This window comes from Pristiophorus japonicus, chromosome 3 (genome assembly GCF_044704955.1).
Source record: "Pristiophorus japonicus isolate sPriJap1 chromosome 3, sPriJap1.hap1, whole genome shotgun sequence".
Lineage (NCBI taxonomy): Eukaryota > Metazoa > Chordata > Chondrichthyes > Pristiophoridae > Pristiophorus > Pristiophorus japonicus.
Window position 1 is genome coordinate 310,843,486 of NC_091979.1, and position 15,403 is coordinate 310,858,888.

At 46.6% G+C, this 15,403-nt stretch overlaps 1 protein-coding gene across 1 annotated transcript in view; it reads left to right on the forward strand.

The window, feature by feature from the left end:
• Positions 1-15,403, forward strand: part of pcdh15b (protocadherin-related 15b) — a 1,866,923-nt gene that overhangs the window by 1,263,941 nt on the left and 587,579 nt on the right. The window contains exon 18 of the mRNA XM_070875055.1: positions 12,476-12,555. Coding sequence (XP_070731156.1) covers positions 12,476-12,555 — 80 coding nt within the window. The remainder of the gene's footprint in view (positions 1-12,475; positions 12,556-15,403) is intronic.

The window sequence follows — 15,403 nt, forward strand, 5'->3', positions numbered from 1 at the left end:
AACTTCAGGCACCTGAACCTTCTGGCTTTAGTCTTCCTGCCTATCTTTCACTATTGTATGATGACGATCTTTTCCAATAGCAAGATTATGAAGGGTACAGCAAGCCACAGTGATGTGAGAAAACCTTAGAGGGCTACACTGTCCCTCTCAATAAGTCCAAACACTTGAATCAAACCTTCGGAATGCGAATAGTTGGCCTCCACATTGATTTTCATGATTTTGTCTGCTTTATTTTAAGACACTTATTAAAGTGTTTGGGGGTTTAACAGTAGGGTCTGTCATGTATGTAACAACAATGTAACACCAGTGTAATTACTGTATTCTCTCAACATAGATGCACACCTTGACCACAAGGGGTGAACTTGTGGGAGACACTCCTCACCTGATCACACAGGTATAAAAAGGGAGGTCCCACGCAGGGTCATCGTCTTTGGAGTCCTGTGAATAAAGAGTTAAGGTCACAGAGTGACCTTGTCCCCAGAATGTGCCTTGTGTGGTTTCATGCTGTAGAGTAAGGACTTTACATTGGCGACGAGAAACGGGAATTCATAGCCCACGAGAATGGCCACCAGTAGCAGAGAGGAACGGTACTATGTTGGGGAAGACTGGGTCGGTTTTGTCGAGAGGCTTCAGCAAAGCTTTGTTATGAAAGAATGGCTGGGGGATGCAGTGGCCGACAAGCGAAGGGCTCATCTTTTGACCAGCTGCGGACCAAAGACTTACGCGCTCATGAAGGACTTATTACCACCCAAAAAGCCGCCGGACAAAACCTTTGAAGAACTTAGCAAATTGATCGGGGAGCACCTCAAACTGGCGAGTAGCATACATATGGCCCGACACAGATTCTACACCCACCGACGTCGTGAAGGACGGAGCATACCGGACTTCGTAGCGGACCTCCGGCGTTTGGCCAGCCTCTAACTTCACAGACGCCTGCAGGAGGGAGATGCTAAAGGACTTTTTTATCGAGGGCATCGGTCATGCGGGAATTTTCCACAAATTAATTGAGACCAAGGATTTCACCTTGGAAGCAGTGGTGTTGATGGCTCATAAGAACATAAGAATTAGGAACAGGAGTAAGCCATCTAGCCCCTCGAGCCTGCTCCGCCATTCAACAAGATCCTGCTGATCTGGCCGTGGACTCAGCTCCACTTACTCCGGCTCCCCATAACCCTTAATTCCCTTATTAGTTAAAAATGTATCTATCTGTGACTTGAATACATTCAATGAGCTAGCCTCAACTGCTTCCTTGGCAGAGAATTCCACAGATTCACAACCCTCTGGGAGAAGAAATTCCTTCTCAACTCGGTTTTAAATTGGCTCCCCCATATATTGAAGCTGTGCCCCTTAGTTCTAGTCTCCCCGACCAGTGGAAACAATCTCTCTGCCTCTATCTTGTCTAACCCTTTCATATTTTAAATGTTTCTATAATATCACCCCTCATCCTTCTGAACTCCAACAAGTAAAGACCCAGACTACTCAATCTATCATCATAAGGTAACCCCCTCATCTCTGGAATCAACCGAGTGAATCGTCTCTGTACCCTCTCCAAAGTCAGTATATCCTTCCTTAAGTAAGGTGACCAAAACTGCACGCAGTACTCCCGGTGCGGCCTCACGAATAACCTATACAGTTGCAGAAGGACCTCCCTGCTTTTGTACTCCATCCCTCTCGCAAAGAAGGCCAACATTCCATTCACCCTCCTGATTACCTGCTGCACCTGCAAACTAACTTTTTGGGATTCATGCATAAGGACTCCAAAAGAGTTTCATGCATAAGGATCCCCAGGTCCCTCTGCACCGCAGCATGTTGTAATTTCTCCCCATTCAAATAATATTCCCTTTTACTGTTTTTTTTTTCCCAAGGTTGATGACCTCACACTTTCCGACATTGTATTCCATCTGCCAAACCTTAGCCCATTCGCTTAACCTATCTAAATCTCTTTTCAGCCTCTCTGTGTCCTCTACACAACCCGCTTTCCCACTAATCTTTGTGTCATCTGCAAATTTTGTTACACTACACTCTGTCACCTCTTCCAGGTCATCTATGTATGTTGTAAACAGTTGTGGTCCCAGCACCAATCCCTGTGGCACACCATTAACCACCGATTTCCAATCCAAAAATGACCCATTTATCCCGACTCTCTGCTTTCTGTTAGCCAGCCAATTCTCTATCCATGCTAATACATTTCCACTGACCCCGCATATCTTTATCTTCTGCAGTAACCTTTTGTGTGGCACCTTACCGAATGCCTTTTGAAAATCTAAATACACCACATCCATCGGTACACCTCTATCCACCATGCTCGTTATATCCTCAAGAATTCCAGTAAATTAGTTAAACATGATTTCCCCTTCATGAATCCATGCTGCGTCTGCTTGATTGCACTATTCCTATCTAGATGTCCCACTTTTTCTTCCTTAATGATAGTTTCAAGCATTTTCCCCACTACAGATGTTAAACTAACTGGCCTACAGTTACCTGCCTTTTGTCTGCCCCCTTTTTTAAACAGAGGCGTTACATTAGCTGCTTTCCAATCCGCTGGTACCTCCCCGGAGTCCAGAGAATTTTGGTAGATTATAACGAATGCATCTGCTATAACTTCCGCCATCTCTTTTAATACCCTGGGATGCATTTCATCAGGACCAGGGGACTTGTCTACCTTGAGTCCCATTAGCCTGTCCAGCACTACCCCCCTAGCGATAGTGATTGTCCCAAGGTCCTCCCTTCCCACATTCCTGTGACCAGCAATTTCTGGCATGGTTTTTGTGTCTTCCACTGTGAAGACCGAAGCAAAATAATTGGTTAAGGTCTCAGCCATTTCCACATTTCCCATTATTAAATCCCCCTTCTCATCTTCTAAGGGACCAATATTGACTTTAGTCACTCTTTTCCGTTTCATATATCTGTAAAAGCTTTTACTATCCGTTTTTATGTTTTGCGCAAGTTTACCTTCGTAATCTATCTTTTCTTTCTTTATTGCTTTCTTAGTCATTCTTTGCTGTTGTTTAAAATTTTCCCAATCTTCTATTTTCCCACTAACCTTGGCCACCTTATACGCATTGGTTTTTAATTTGATACTCTCCTTAATTTCCCTGGTTATCCACGGCTGGTTATCCCTTCTCTTTTTTATTGGAATATATTTTTGTTGAGCACTATGAAAGAGCTCAACAAAAATAGTCAGTGTTTCCAGTCTACTTTAACCAACTCTGCCCTCATCCCACTGTAGTCCCCTTTGTTTAAGCATAGTACGCTCGTTTGAGACACTACTTCCTCACCCTCAATCTGTATTACAAATTTAACCATACTGTGCTCACTCATTCCGAGAGGATCTTTTGCTAGGAGATCGTTTATTATTCCTGTCTCATTACACAGGACCAGATCTGAGATAGCTTGCTCCCTTGTAGGTTCTGTAACATACTGTTCGAAGAAACAATCCCGTATGCATTCTATGAATTCCTCCTCCAGGCTACCCCGTGCGATTTGAGTTGACCAATCGATATGTAGGTTAAAATCCCCCATGATTACTGCGTTCCTTTTTCACATGCCTCCATTATTTCCTTGATTATTGCCCGCCCCACCGTGAAGTTATTATTTGGGGGCCTATAAACTATGCCCACCAATGACTTTTTCCCCTTACTATCTCTAATCTCCACCCACAATGATTCGACATTTTGTTCATTAGAGCCAATATCGTCTCTCACAACTGCCCTGATATAATCCTTTATTAACAGAGCTACCCCACCTCCTTTCCATTCTTGTCTATCTTTCCGAATCGTCAGATACCCCTGTATGTTTAATTCCCAGTCTTGGCCACCCTGCAACCACGTTTCTGTAATGGCCACCAAATCAAACCCATTTGTAATGATTTGTGCCGTCAACTCATTTACATTATTTCGAATGCTGCGTGCATTTAGGTAGAGTGTTTTAATACTAGTTTTTAATCCATAATTTTTCGTTTTGACCCCTCCTGCAGCCCTTTTACATTCAGTGGCCCTTTTTGGTTTTTGCCTTGGGTTTCTCTGCCCTCCACTTTTATTCATCTCCTTTCTGTCTTTTGCTTTTGTCTCCTTTTTGTTTCCCTCTCTCTCCCTGCATTGGTTCCCATCCCCCTGCCACATTAGTTTAACTCCTCCCCAACAGCACTAGCAAACACTCCCCCTAGGACATTGTTTTCGGTCCTGCCTAGGTGCAGACCATCCAGTTTGTACTGGTCCCACCTCCCCCAGAACCTGTTCCAGTGCCCCAGGAATTTGAATCCCTCCCTGCTGCACCACTGCTCAAGCCACGTATTCATCTGAGCTATCCTGCGATTCCTACTCTGACTAGCACGTGGCACTGGTCGCAATCCTGAGATTATTACATTTTACTTTAGCTCCTAGCTCCTTAAATTCATCTCGTAGGACCTCATCCCTTTTTTTACCTATAGCGTTGGTACCAATGTGCACCACGACAACTGGCTGTTCACCCTCCCTTTTCAGAATGTCCTGCACCCGCTCTGAGACATCCTTGACTCTTGCACCAGGGAGGCAACATACCATCCTGGAGTCTTGGTTGTGGCCGCAGAAACGCCTATCTATTCCCCTTACAATTGAATCCCCTATCACTATCGCTCTCCCACTCTTTTTCCTGCCCTCCTGTGGAGCAGAACCAGCCACGGTGCCATGAACTTGGCTGCTGCTGCCCTCCCCTGATGAGTCATCCCCCTCAACAGTACGCAAAACGGTGTATCTGTTTTGCAGGGGGATGACTGCAGGGGACCCCTGCACTACCTTCCTTGCACTGCTCATTCTGCTGGTCTTCCATTCCCTAGCTGGCTGTGGACCCTTCACCTGCGGTATGACTAACTCACTAAACGTGCTATTCACGTCATTCTCAGCATCGTGGATGCTCCAGAGTGAATCCACCCTCAGCTCCAATTCCGCAACGCGGTCTGTCAGGAGCTGGAGGCAGATACACTTCCCGCACACGTAGTCGTCAGGGATACTGGAGGCGTCCTTGAGTTCCCAAATGGTGCAGGAGGAACATATGAAACTTTCATGGCGGGGGAGGAAGAGATGAAAATAATATACGTGTGCAATTCTGCCTCTAATGCGGCAATAGATCAGGGAGTCAACATCATCAATGCAACTCAGAGCCCCGCAGGCAGGCAGTCCGACACTCCCCAGGTAGCAATAGATCCCAGAGTAGGACTTCAACAGAGGCAATGGCAGGCTGAACGGACATTCACACCATCACAGTGGACAATGCGGCCCGGGATGGGGCCATTGACACCCAATAATAGGGTACTTAAGAGCAGTCAAAGGGACAGTCAGCGCTGAATGCCTGGCCATAGTCCCTTTGTTCCCAACAACGGAAACTTTAACTCATGCTGGAGGTGTGGGGGAAAACACTCAGCTAGATCTTGCAGATTTCAACAGTTTGTCTGCAGGAACTGCAATCTCAGTGGCCACTTAGCTCGAATGTGCAGGAAGTTTGCTACCAGACTAATATATGAGGTGGATGGACCAGAAGAGGGTTCTTTGAGGCAGGATGACTTTTGGGGCAAATCGATGGACGCCGAGGTTCAGCGGATCCATGTGGCGAATATTCACAGTTCATACACCAGAACGCCACCAATGATGATGAGGGTTTTATTGAATGGTATCCCAGTACGCATGGAGCTGGATACTGGGGCCAGCCAGTCACTCATGGGCATTCAGCAATTTGAGAAGCTATGGCCACTTAAAGCCAGTAGACCCAAATTAGCATGTATTGAGACACAATTACGGATTTACACTAAAGAAATTATTCTAGTGCTACGCAATGCAATGTTGGCTGTCACACACAATGGAGTAGTGAATTGGCTGCCGCTCTGGATTGTCCCGGGCAATGGTCCCGCACTGTTGGGGAGGAGCTGGTTAGCCGAGATGAACTGGAAATGGGGGTATGTTCACACAATGCCATCTGTGGAGCGAAGTTCGTGTTCACAAGTCCTACAACAATTCGATTCACTATTCCAACCTGTCGTCGGGACTTTCAAAGGCACTAAAGTAGTGATACACATCACACCGGATGCCAGGCCAGTGCACTACAAAGCCAGATCGGTGCCATATGTGATGCGGGAAAAGATCGAGAGCGAATTGGACCGGCTGTTGAGAGAGGGCATCATCTCGCCTGTTGAATTCAGTGACTGGGTGAGCCCCATCGTTCCCGTCCTAAAAGCGGATGGCTCTGTCAGGATCTGCGGCGACTACAAGGCCACCATCAATCGGGTGTCCCTACAAGATCAATACCCGCTCCCGAGAGCAGAGGACCTCTTCGCCACGCTGGTTCACCAAGTTGGACCTCACTTCAGCCTATATGACCCAGGAACTGGCCGACAAATCTAAACTACTGACCACCATCACCGCGCACAAGGGACTGTTCGTTTATAACAGGTGCCCGTTTGGTATTCAATCAGCGGCCGCGATTCTTCAACGAAACATGGAAAGCCTGCTTAAATCCATTCCTGGAACGATCGTATTCCAGGACGACATCCTCATCACGGGTCGAGACACTGAGGAACACCTCCACAACCTGGAGGAGGTGCTACGCCGACTGGACCGGGTAGGCCTGCGACTCAAGAAGTCTAAATGTGTGTTCTTAGCTCCTGAGGTTGAGTTTCTGGGCAGGAGGGTTGCTGCAGATGGGATCCGGCCCACCGAATCCAAAACAGAGGCGAATCAACGAGCACTCAGGCCCTGCAACACATTGGAGTTGCGTTCATTCCTGGGACTGTTGAACTATTTCGGGAACTTTCTGCCGAACTTGAGCACGTTGTTGGAGCTACACATGCTCCTGTGTAAGGGTTGTGATTGGTTTTGGGGAGACTGTCAAGAACGGGCTTTTGATCGGGCGCGAAACCTACTTTGTTCAAACAAGTTGTTGACCCTATATGATCGCTGTAAAAATTGGTTCTGACATGTGATGCATCGTCCTATGGGGTTGGGTGTGTGTTGCAGCAGGGCAATGCTGAGGGTCAACTACAACCTGTGGCTTATGTCTCCAGGTCGCTCTCTCAAGAAGAACGGGGATATGGGATGGTCGAGAAGGAAGTGCTTGCATGTGTCTATGGTGTTAAAAAAAAATGCATCAGTACCTCTTTGGCAGGAAGTTTGAATTAGAGACAGACCACAAGCCATTAACATCCCTGTTGTCAGACAGCAAGGCCATCAATGCCATCGCATCAGCTCGCATACAGCGATGGGCTCTCACACTGGCTGCTTATGACTACTCCATCCGGCACCGGCCCGGCACTGAAAATTGCACTGATGCGCTCAGCAGGCTTCCACTGGCCACCACTGAGGGGGCAGCAGAGCAAAGCGCCGAGATGGTCATGGCTATCGATGCCTTTGACAGCACAGGTTCCCCCATCACAGCCCGCCAGATCAAAATCTGGACAGAGATCCCCTCCTATCCCTGATTAAGAAATGTGTCCTGACTGGGGATTGGGCGCCCGCACACAGAGCTTGCCCTGAGGAGGTCAGACGGATGGATGAGCTCTCCATCCAAGCCGACTGCCTACTATGGGGCAGCCGGGTAGTTATGCCCCAGAAGGGCAGGGAGGCATTCATCAGGGAACTCCATAGCGAGCACCCAGGCATTGTGCTGATGAAGGCCATTGCCCGGCCACACGTTTGGTGGCCTGGAATTGATTCAGACCTGGAACGCTGTGTTCGCAGGTGCACGACGTGTGCCCAGCTGGGTAATGCCCCCAGGGAGGCCCCGCTCAGCCCATGGCCCTGGCCCACCAGGCTATGTCACACACTCATGTTGACTACGTGGGCCCGTTCATGGTTAAGATGTTCCTTATTGTGGTAGATGCGTACTCGAAATGGATCGAGTGCATCATTCTGAATTCACGCACGTCATCCACCACCGTGGAAAGCCTACATGTGATCTTTGCAGCCCATGGCTTGCCGGACATCCTGGTTAGTGATAATGGCCCATGTTTCACAAGCTACGAATTACGTGAGTTTATTTCGGGCAATGGCATCAACCACGTCAGGACTGCGCCGTTCAAGCCGGCCTCCAATGGCCAGGCGGAACGTGCGGTACAAATCATTAAGCAAGGTATGCTCAGGATTCAAGGACCCTCACTACAATGCCGCCTATCGTGTCTCTTGTTGGCCTATAGATCCCGATCGCACTCGCTCACGGGGGTCCCGCTCACAGAGCTACTAATGAAACGGACACTCAAAACTCGGTTGTCCCTCATTCACCCAGTCCTGACCGACATAGATGAGAACAAGCGCAAGTCACAAAACGAGTACCATGACTGTAATTCGAGGGGGAGATGTATAGAAATAAATGATCCTGTATTCATCCTCAATCACGCCTTGGAGCCTAAATGGCTTGAGGGCACTGTAATTTGCAAAGAGGGGAATAGGGTCATCGTGGTGAAACTCAAGAATGGTCAGATATGCCGTAAGCACCTGGAGCAAGTAAAATAAAAAGGTTCAGCATCGACACGGAGGAACCTGAAGAAGACCATGAGATGGAGCTCACCACACCGCCAGTGAACGAGCAACAAGAGCAATCAGAAGAATGCACAGTCCCGGCGGTCAGCCCGGACAGGCCGGAATCACCACAGGTGACAGACACTCACGTCAGTGTCCAATAACCAGAGCCCCAACTGCAGCACTCCACGAGGGAGCGTAGACCACCTGAAAGACTAAACCTATGATCCCAATAAGACTTTGGGGGGCGGGGGGGTGGGGAGGTGATGTCATGTATGTAACAACAATGTAACACCAGTGTATTACTGTATACTCTCAACCTAGATGCACACCTTGACCACAAGGGGTGAACTTGTGGGAGACACTCCTCACCTGATCACACAGGTATAAAAAGGGAGGTCCCACGCAGGGTCATCGTCTTTGGAGTCCTGTGAATAAAGAGTTCAGGTCACAGAGTGACCTTGTCCCCAGAATGTGCCTCGTGTGGTTTCATGCTGTAGAGTAAGGACTTTACACAAACCTTCGGAATGCTAATAGTTGGCCTCCACATTGACTTTCATGACTTTGTCTGCTTTATTTTAAGACACTTATTAAAGTGTTTGGGGGTTTAACAGTAGGGTCCAGAGTCATTGCATTATGGAGTTGCCCCAATCCCTGAGTAGCCTTCTTGAACCCTGGCTTGACCCAGTGAACAATCCTTGGATTATTAAAATGAAAGAATTGTGGTAGCTTTCTGGGTAGCAGACAATCACGTGCATGATGAAATGCTTGGTCTGGCAAACAGAATGCATGTTCAGCGAACTAATCCCTTTCTATTCACACAATTGGTTGGATTCTGTAAGGGGGCTCAGATGGTGACATGTGTCTCTTAATGGCTCTCTTGCACTCTCAAAATCCTGCCAGTTAGTAAAACTAGATTGGCCTTTTCTGCTGTTTTGCTACTTCCATCGTGAATGAGATACACTACCTCGCTCTCAGAAACATAGCATCTGTCACTTATTTAATGCAGCGCTGATTAAAAATGATCTCAAGCGATCCTATGGCATGATTAACTGCCACTGTAATTTTAATTGCCACGCTTAGTGTCATAGCAATGTTGAATGAAGACTCTCATTCAGGGGCAAGTTCCTTGGGAAACTGCTGCATTCTAATCCATTGGCATCTGGACAAGTTTAAATATGAACACTTTGGTATACTAGGCATCTGTGCATTGTGTCAGTCTACCCCTGTGGTATCTTCCCAATTATGCAAATCTTCATTCAGGCTTTCTCTACATCCTCATTATCTTCTTCCTCAAAACACTGGTAGAGCAGAATGCCTCGGGGAATGTGCATTATTGCAGGTTGAGCAATGGTCACCAGGCTCTAAAGATGGCCATTAAACCACTCGATTTGCTACTGTCTCTAGCAGTCTGCAATTCCACTGATATGCTGGTGTTAATTATTGTCTGCGGGAGCCTGGCTTTGGGGAAAGGAAATTGAGTGTTGCACATTGCTCACTTATTGCACATGCATATTGTTGTGTATGGAGAAAGAGTCAGACTGAACACGGTGAGCTCAAAGTAAAGTGCGACCGTAGTCTTTTATTGCAGGTCTCCAGGGTGCCTCTCCAACCTGTGAAGCCTCCTTAAATACTTGTGCTCCCAAGGGATTATGGGATCCCTTGGGACTCCAAGGGATGAGCCCTCCGGTGGCTGTACAGAGTAAATTAAAGTCCACATATAAAACAGATATTAATGGTGAATGTGAGAATTTAGGGGTTGTAGGGAATTAAGAGCAAGAGTAGAGGAAAATACTAAATCCTCCCTGAATTGGCGGAGCATTGGTGCCAGGTTTTTCCTTCATGTTTTCCTACTTTTAGTACTCAAATTGTACCCAATATATGTCTTCTAAACAGAGGAAAGTGTAGCCCAGCATTGACACTATCAGTGACAGTTTCTCAGGCTTGCTGCCTGTGTTATGGCATTGTCATCTGCCAAGACATCAACTCTATTTGGTGAACTGTGCTTTGCATTGTTGCCTAGCAGCTGCCATTTGTCTTCAGCATTTGTCTCAACCCTTCCAGTAAATACTAGTAAAGCATCTCATCTGGCGCTCCCAGTGAGGAGTTGTGATCAGCAAAAATCACAAGCCTGCAGCTCTGATTTTATATCGAATCATTTAATTGGATGGAAAATCAGGGACTGCAAGTCGTCTTCTTCGCAGGCGGTCCCTCGAATCGATAATGACTTGCTTCCATGCCAAAAAAAGGATGTGTTCATTGAGTTCACAGGTGTTTCAAAGAAGGACCTAATATTCTAGGTCCCGAACTGCATATTGAAGGGTGGAATATGCCTTGGCACACCAGTCACTACACGGGCTTGACAGAGCTAGTGCTTGGTCCAGTGGCAAGGGTTAACCAAGACGACTGGAGACCAGCTCTGCTGCTCGGACCTAGTGCACGCACATTGTGGGCTGGTCCGTGCTACCCCTGGGCCCTCGCCTCTTCTAGGCCCCAAACTCACGCCTCTCCCGGGGCCCCGATCACATCGCTCTGCAATCTCTCGCCGCTTCTTCGCCCCGGCCTCGCTTCTCCTGCTGTACCTGCCCACACTCCAATCACCTGGGTTATGGTGACGTCCAATCCAGTCGCCCTCTTCACTGCCGTCGCCCTCCTGCACCAGCTCGCGCTGCTCCCTGTAGTGGTATGTTCCTTTTGCGGCCCCGACCTGTCGCTGATGTTCCCATGCAGGTTGGGGCCGCCACACTGCAAGTCTACAATTTCATTAGTAGCACTTACAGTGAATGCTGTTCCTTGCCAGAAGCATCTGACTGGGAATCAGCCCTCTGATTTTTTGATTTAATGGTTATCATTGCATGTTCAGTGAAATAACCAGAACAAAAAGTTTAACTCTGTCATTGGAGGTCTGAAATTACATTGTGCAATATTAGCCGATAAATGCTTAATTGTTTCATGTGCAATTTCAATGGAAGTGCTAAGTGTGCTTTGACAGATCCTTTTCACAGACCTTGTACATACTGTACTAGTACTCCACCTGTTAGTTTCAGCTGCGGCTCAGCAGGTAGCACTCTTGCCTCAGAAGGTTGTGGGTTCAAGTCAGCACAAAAGAAATCTAGGCTGGCACTCCAGGCAGTACTGAGGGATTGCACTGTTGCTGGTGCCATCTTTCAGATCAGATGTTAAACCAAGGCCCCGCTTGCTCTCTCAAGAGGACGTAAAAGATCCAAATGCACTATTTTGAAGAAGAGCAGGGGAGTTATCCCCAGTGTCCTGGTCAACATTTATCCCTATATCAACATAACCAAAGAACAGATTATCTGGTCATTATCACACTGCTATTTGTGGGAGTTTGCTTATGCACAAATTGGCTGCCACGTTTCCTACATTACAACAGTGTCTACACTCCAAAAGTATTTCATTGTCTGTAAAGTGCTTTGAGACATCTGGTGGGTGTGCAAGGCTCTATATGATTCCATTTCTAGTAAGCAACTTTCCACAGTCCGTTTCTTGAAGATTGGTGGTTTGCTTCTCAGTAGTCGGGACTTCCAATGTTCAATCACACAATAAGTTACACTCAGGACCAATGTTCCCTTTAATTTTTGGGGGGGTGAACAGCCCCTTCGAGGGGCTGTGCGGGCCATTCAAAATACCCCGCATTTGTGGTTTTTCCCCATTTGAAAGCCTGTGAGCTGGCTGTACGGGAGCTCCAGAGCGCAGTGAGGCCACACAGCCTCACAGCTCAAATGGAACACTGCTCAGGAAGCCCTTGTTATTTTTTCATAAACAAATGAGTGTAACGATAATCTGGAATATTCTACAATTTAAAAAAAAGTTTTACCATTACAGCTATTAATATGAGCCTGCAAGATGCAATATTTTACTGTGAGCACAAGAAAATCCATTTGATAGATGTCAGCAACCTCAGACTAATACATTGTACTTGACCTACTTTTAATTGGCGTATTATAACTATGCTTCCTTTTTAATATTTTTAGGCCACTGACCGTGAGAGGGACCCAATCACCTATCGCATTCTAAATGGAGATCCACAGCAGGTTTTTAACATTACTCAAAAGTAAGATGATATAAATAACTTTAGAAATGTAACCAAAGTGACTCATGGAGTAAATTTTATGACACTGCACGATGGGGAATTGGGGGATAGACATCGGCATGGCAGATTCACTACCCGCACACTTTTCTGTCCATTAATGTCATAATTATACTTTGATGTGTGAAGCCCTTGGGAGATGAGAATGTGTCAAGTTCTGAATAAATGTGTGTCCTGCTAAAGTATTGGCTATACATCGGATGATATGAAAGAGCTAAAAGGTTACGTAATAGCTTGGCAAGAGCAGAGCAGCAAATGTGCAACATATTAATCGGTAACACTCGTACCCTGCAATCTTGGCCCATTTACCTGCTACATGGTACTTTTGCCAGATCGAAGTGTACCACCTTCTTCTGCATCTGTCCCCTGGTCCTACAGATATTGTTGCTTGTGTTGCATTCCACTACTAAACTGAATCATGTTCCTTTTACCCATCTCGTGCTTCAGCAACCATCAAGAAAGGGATCAGGTGCTGTATCACTCCATCACGTGCCCACAGATCCCATTGCATACCTTTATATTGGGTTTGCTTTCACTAAAGTTTTTCCTCTCATTTTTCCCCCTCCTTTAGAATCGAGTAAAGCTGCAAACTGTTTACAATCCCATTTTGAGACATTTTAAAAGCTCAAAATATTTTGACCCCCCCCCCCACCGTGCAATCACTTATGTTATGTCTTGAATAAAGAGTCAGACCAGATACTGCAAGCTCAAAGTAAGGTGTGACCGTAGTCCGTTATTACAGATCTCAGAGTGCCTCTCCAGCCTGTGAGGCCTCCTTATATACAGGTGCTTCCAAGGGATTGTGGGATCACTTGGGACCCCAGAGTTTAAGCCCTCTGGTGGTTAGACATGATATTTACAGGTTTACATACATAACAACTTATTTCCATGTTATTGTGTCTGTAAGCACTCTAGTAATGACTCCATGCGGTAAGGTATTGTACTTGAACTGTGGTGACCTTAGTCCATTTATTACAGCTCCTGAGTGAGGGTACAGCATGGTGATCTCCCTTTTATACCTGGTTACCTGTCATTTATAGGTGACCCCTAGGTCTCCACCAGTTGCACCCTCTAGTGGTACAAGCACAGTGTAGACAGTGTGAAAATACATCCAGTAGTCTTATGTAACTGTACATTGCGTGTACAGGGAGTATACTTATGTTATACATATACACCACATGTGCAAGGCCAAAGCTGCTCAGGAAGTTTACGATAGTTGTGCAAATGAAACAAACCCAGAAATTTCCGCAAATCAGCTCAATGGGCATTTGGCTTGCACATAGTAGCAGCAAGCTAGTTCAAACTACACTTAACCAATATCCTAAAATCAGTCTGCAGATGCTGGAAAGCCTGAATAAAAACAGAAAATGCTGGAAATACTTAGCGGATCAGGCAGCAGCTGTGAAGAGAGACACAGAGTTAACATTTCAGCTCAATAACTGGGAAAAGTTAAAGATGTACCAGGTTTTAATTAAGTACAGAGACAGGAAAAGTGTTGGGAGGAGAGGAAAGAACAAACGGGAAGGTCGGTGGAGGGCAGGAGAGATTAAATGACAACGATGTTGCAACGCAAAAGGAGATGGTAATGGGACAAGTAAAGAAATAAAAGATGAGTCTAGAGGAGGCATAAATGGGAATGGCAGAACCATCACCAACAGCTGCCGTACGAAAAAAAATAGGGGCAGAAGTTATGATCTGAAATTGTTGAACTCATTGTTGAGTCTAGAAGGCTGTAAAGTACCTAATCAAAAGGCAAGGTGCTGTTCCTTGAGCTTATGTTGAGCTTCACTGGAACAATGTAGGAGTTTGAGGACAGAGGGGTCAGAGTGGGAGTGGGGCGGAGAATTTAAATGACAGGCTACTGGTAGCTCAGGGTCAAGACTGAACGGAGGTGTTCCACAAAGCAGTCACCCAATCTGCGTTTGGTCTCCCCATTGTAGAGGAATGAGCAGTGAATACGGTATACTAGATTGAAAGAAGTACAAGTAAATCGCTGTTTCAGCTGGAAGGATTGTTTGGGGCCCTGGATGGTGGGAAGGGAGGAAGTAAAAGGGCAGGTGGTGCATCTTCTGCGGGGAATGTGCCGTGGGAAGGGGAGTGCGTGTTGGGGATGATAGAGCAGTGGACCAGGGTGTTGCGCAGGGAGTGGCCCCTTCAGTATCCTGAAAGGGGAGGGGAGAATCTGTTTGGTGATGGGATCACACTGGAGGTGGCAGAAATGGTGGAGGATGATCATTGAATGTGGAGGCTGGTAGGATGGAGACTGATGACAAGGAAACATAGAAACATAGAAAATAGGTGCAACAGTAGGCCATTCGGCCCTTCGAGCCTGCACCGCCATTCAATAAGATCATGGATGATCACTCCCTCAGTACCCCTTTCCTGCTTTCTCTCCATACCCCTTGATCCCCTTAGCCGTAAGGGCCATATCTAACTCCCTCTTGAATATATCCAATGAACTGGCATCAACAACTCGCTGCGGCAGGAAATTCCACAGGTTAACAACTCTCTGAGGGAAGAAGTTTCTCCTCATTTCAGTCCTAAATGGCCTACACCTTATCCTAAGACTATGTCCCCTGCTTCTGGACTTCCCCAACATCGGGAACATTCTTCCCGCATCTAAGCTGTCCAGTCCCGTCAGAATCTTGTATGTTTCTATGATAATCACTCTCATCCTTCTAAACTCCAATGTATAAAGGCCCAGTTGATCCAGTCTCTCCTCATATGACAGTCGTGCCATCCCGGGAATCAGTCTGGTGAACCTTCGCTGCACTCCCTCAATAGCAAGAACGTCCTTCCTCAAATTAAGAGA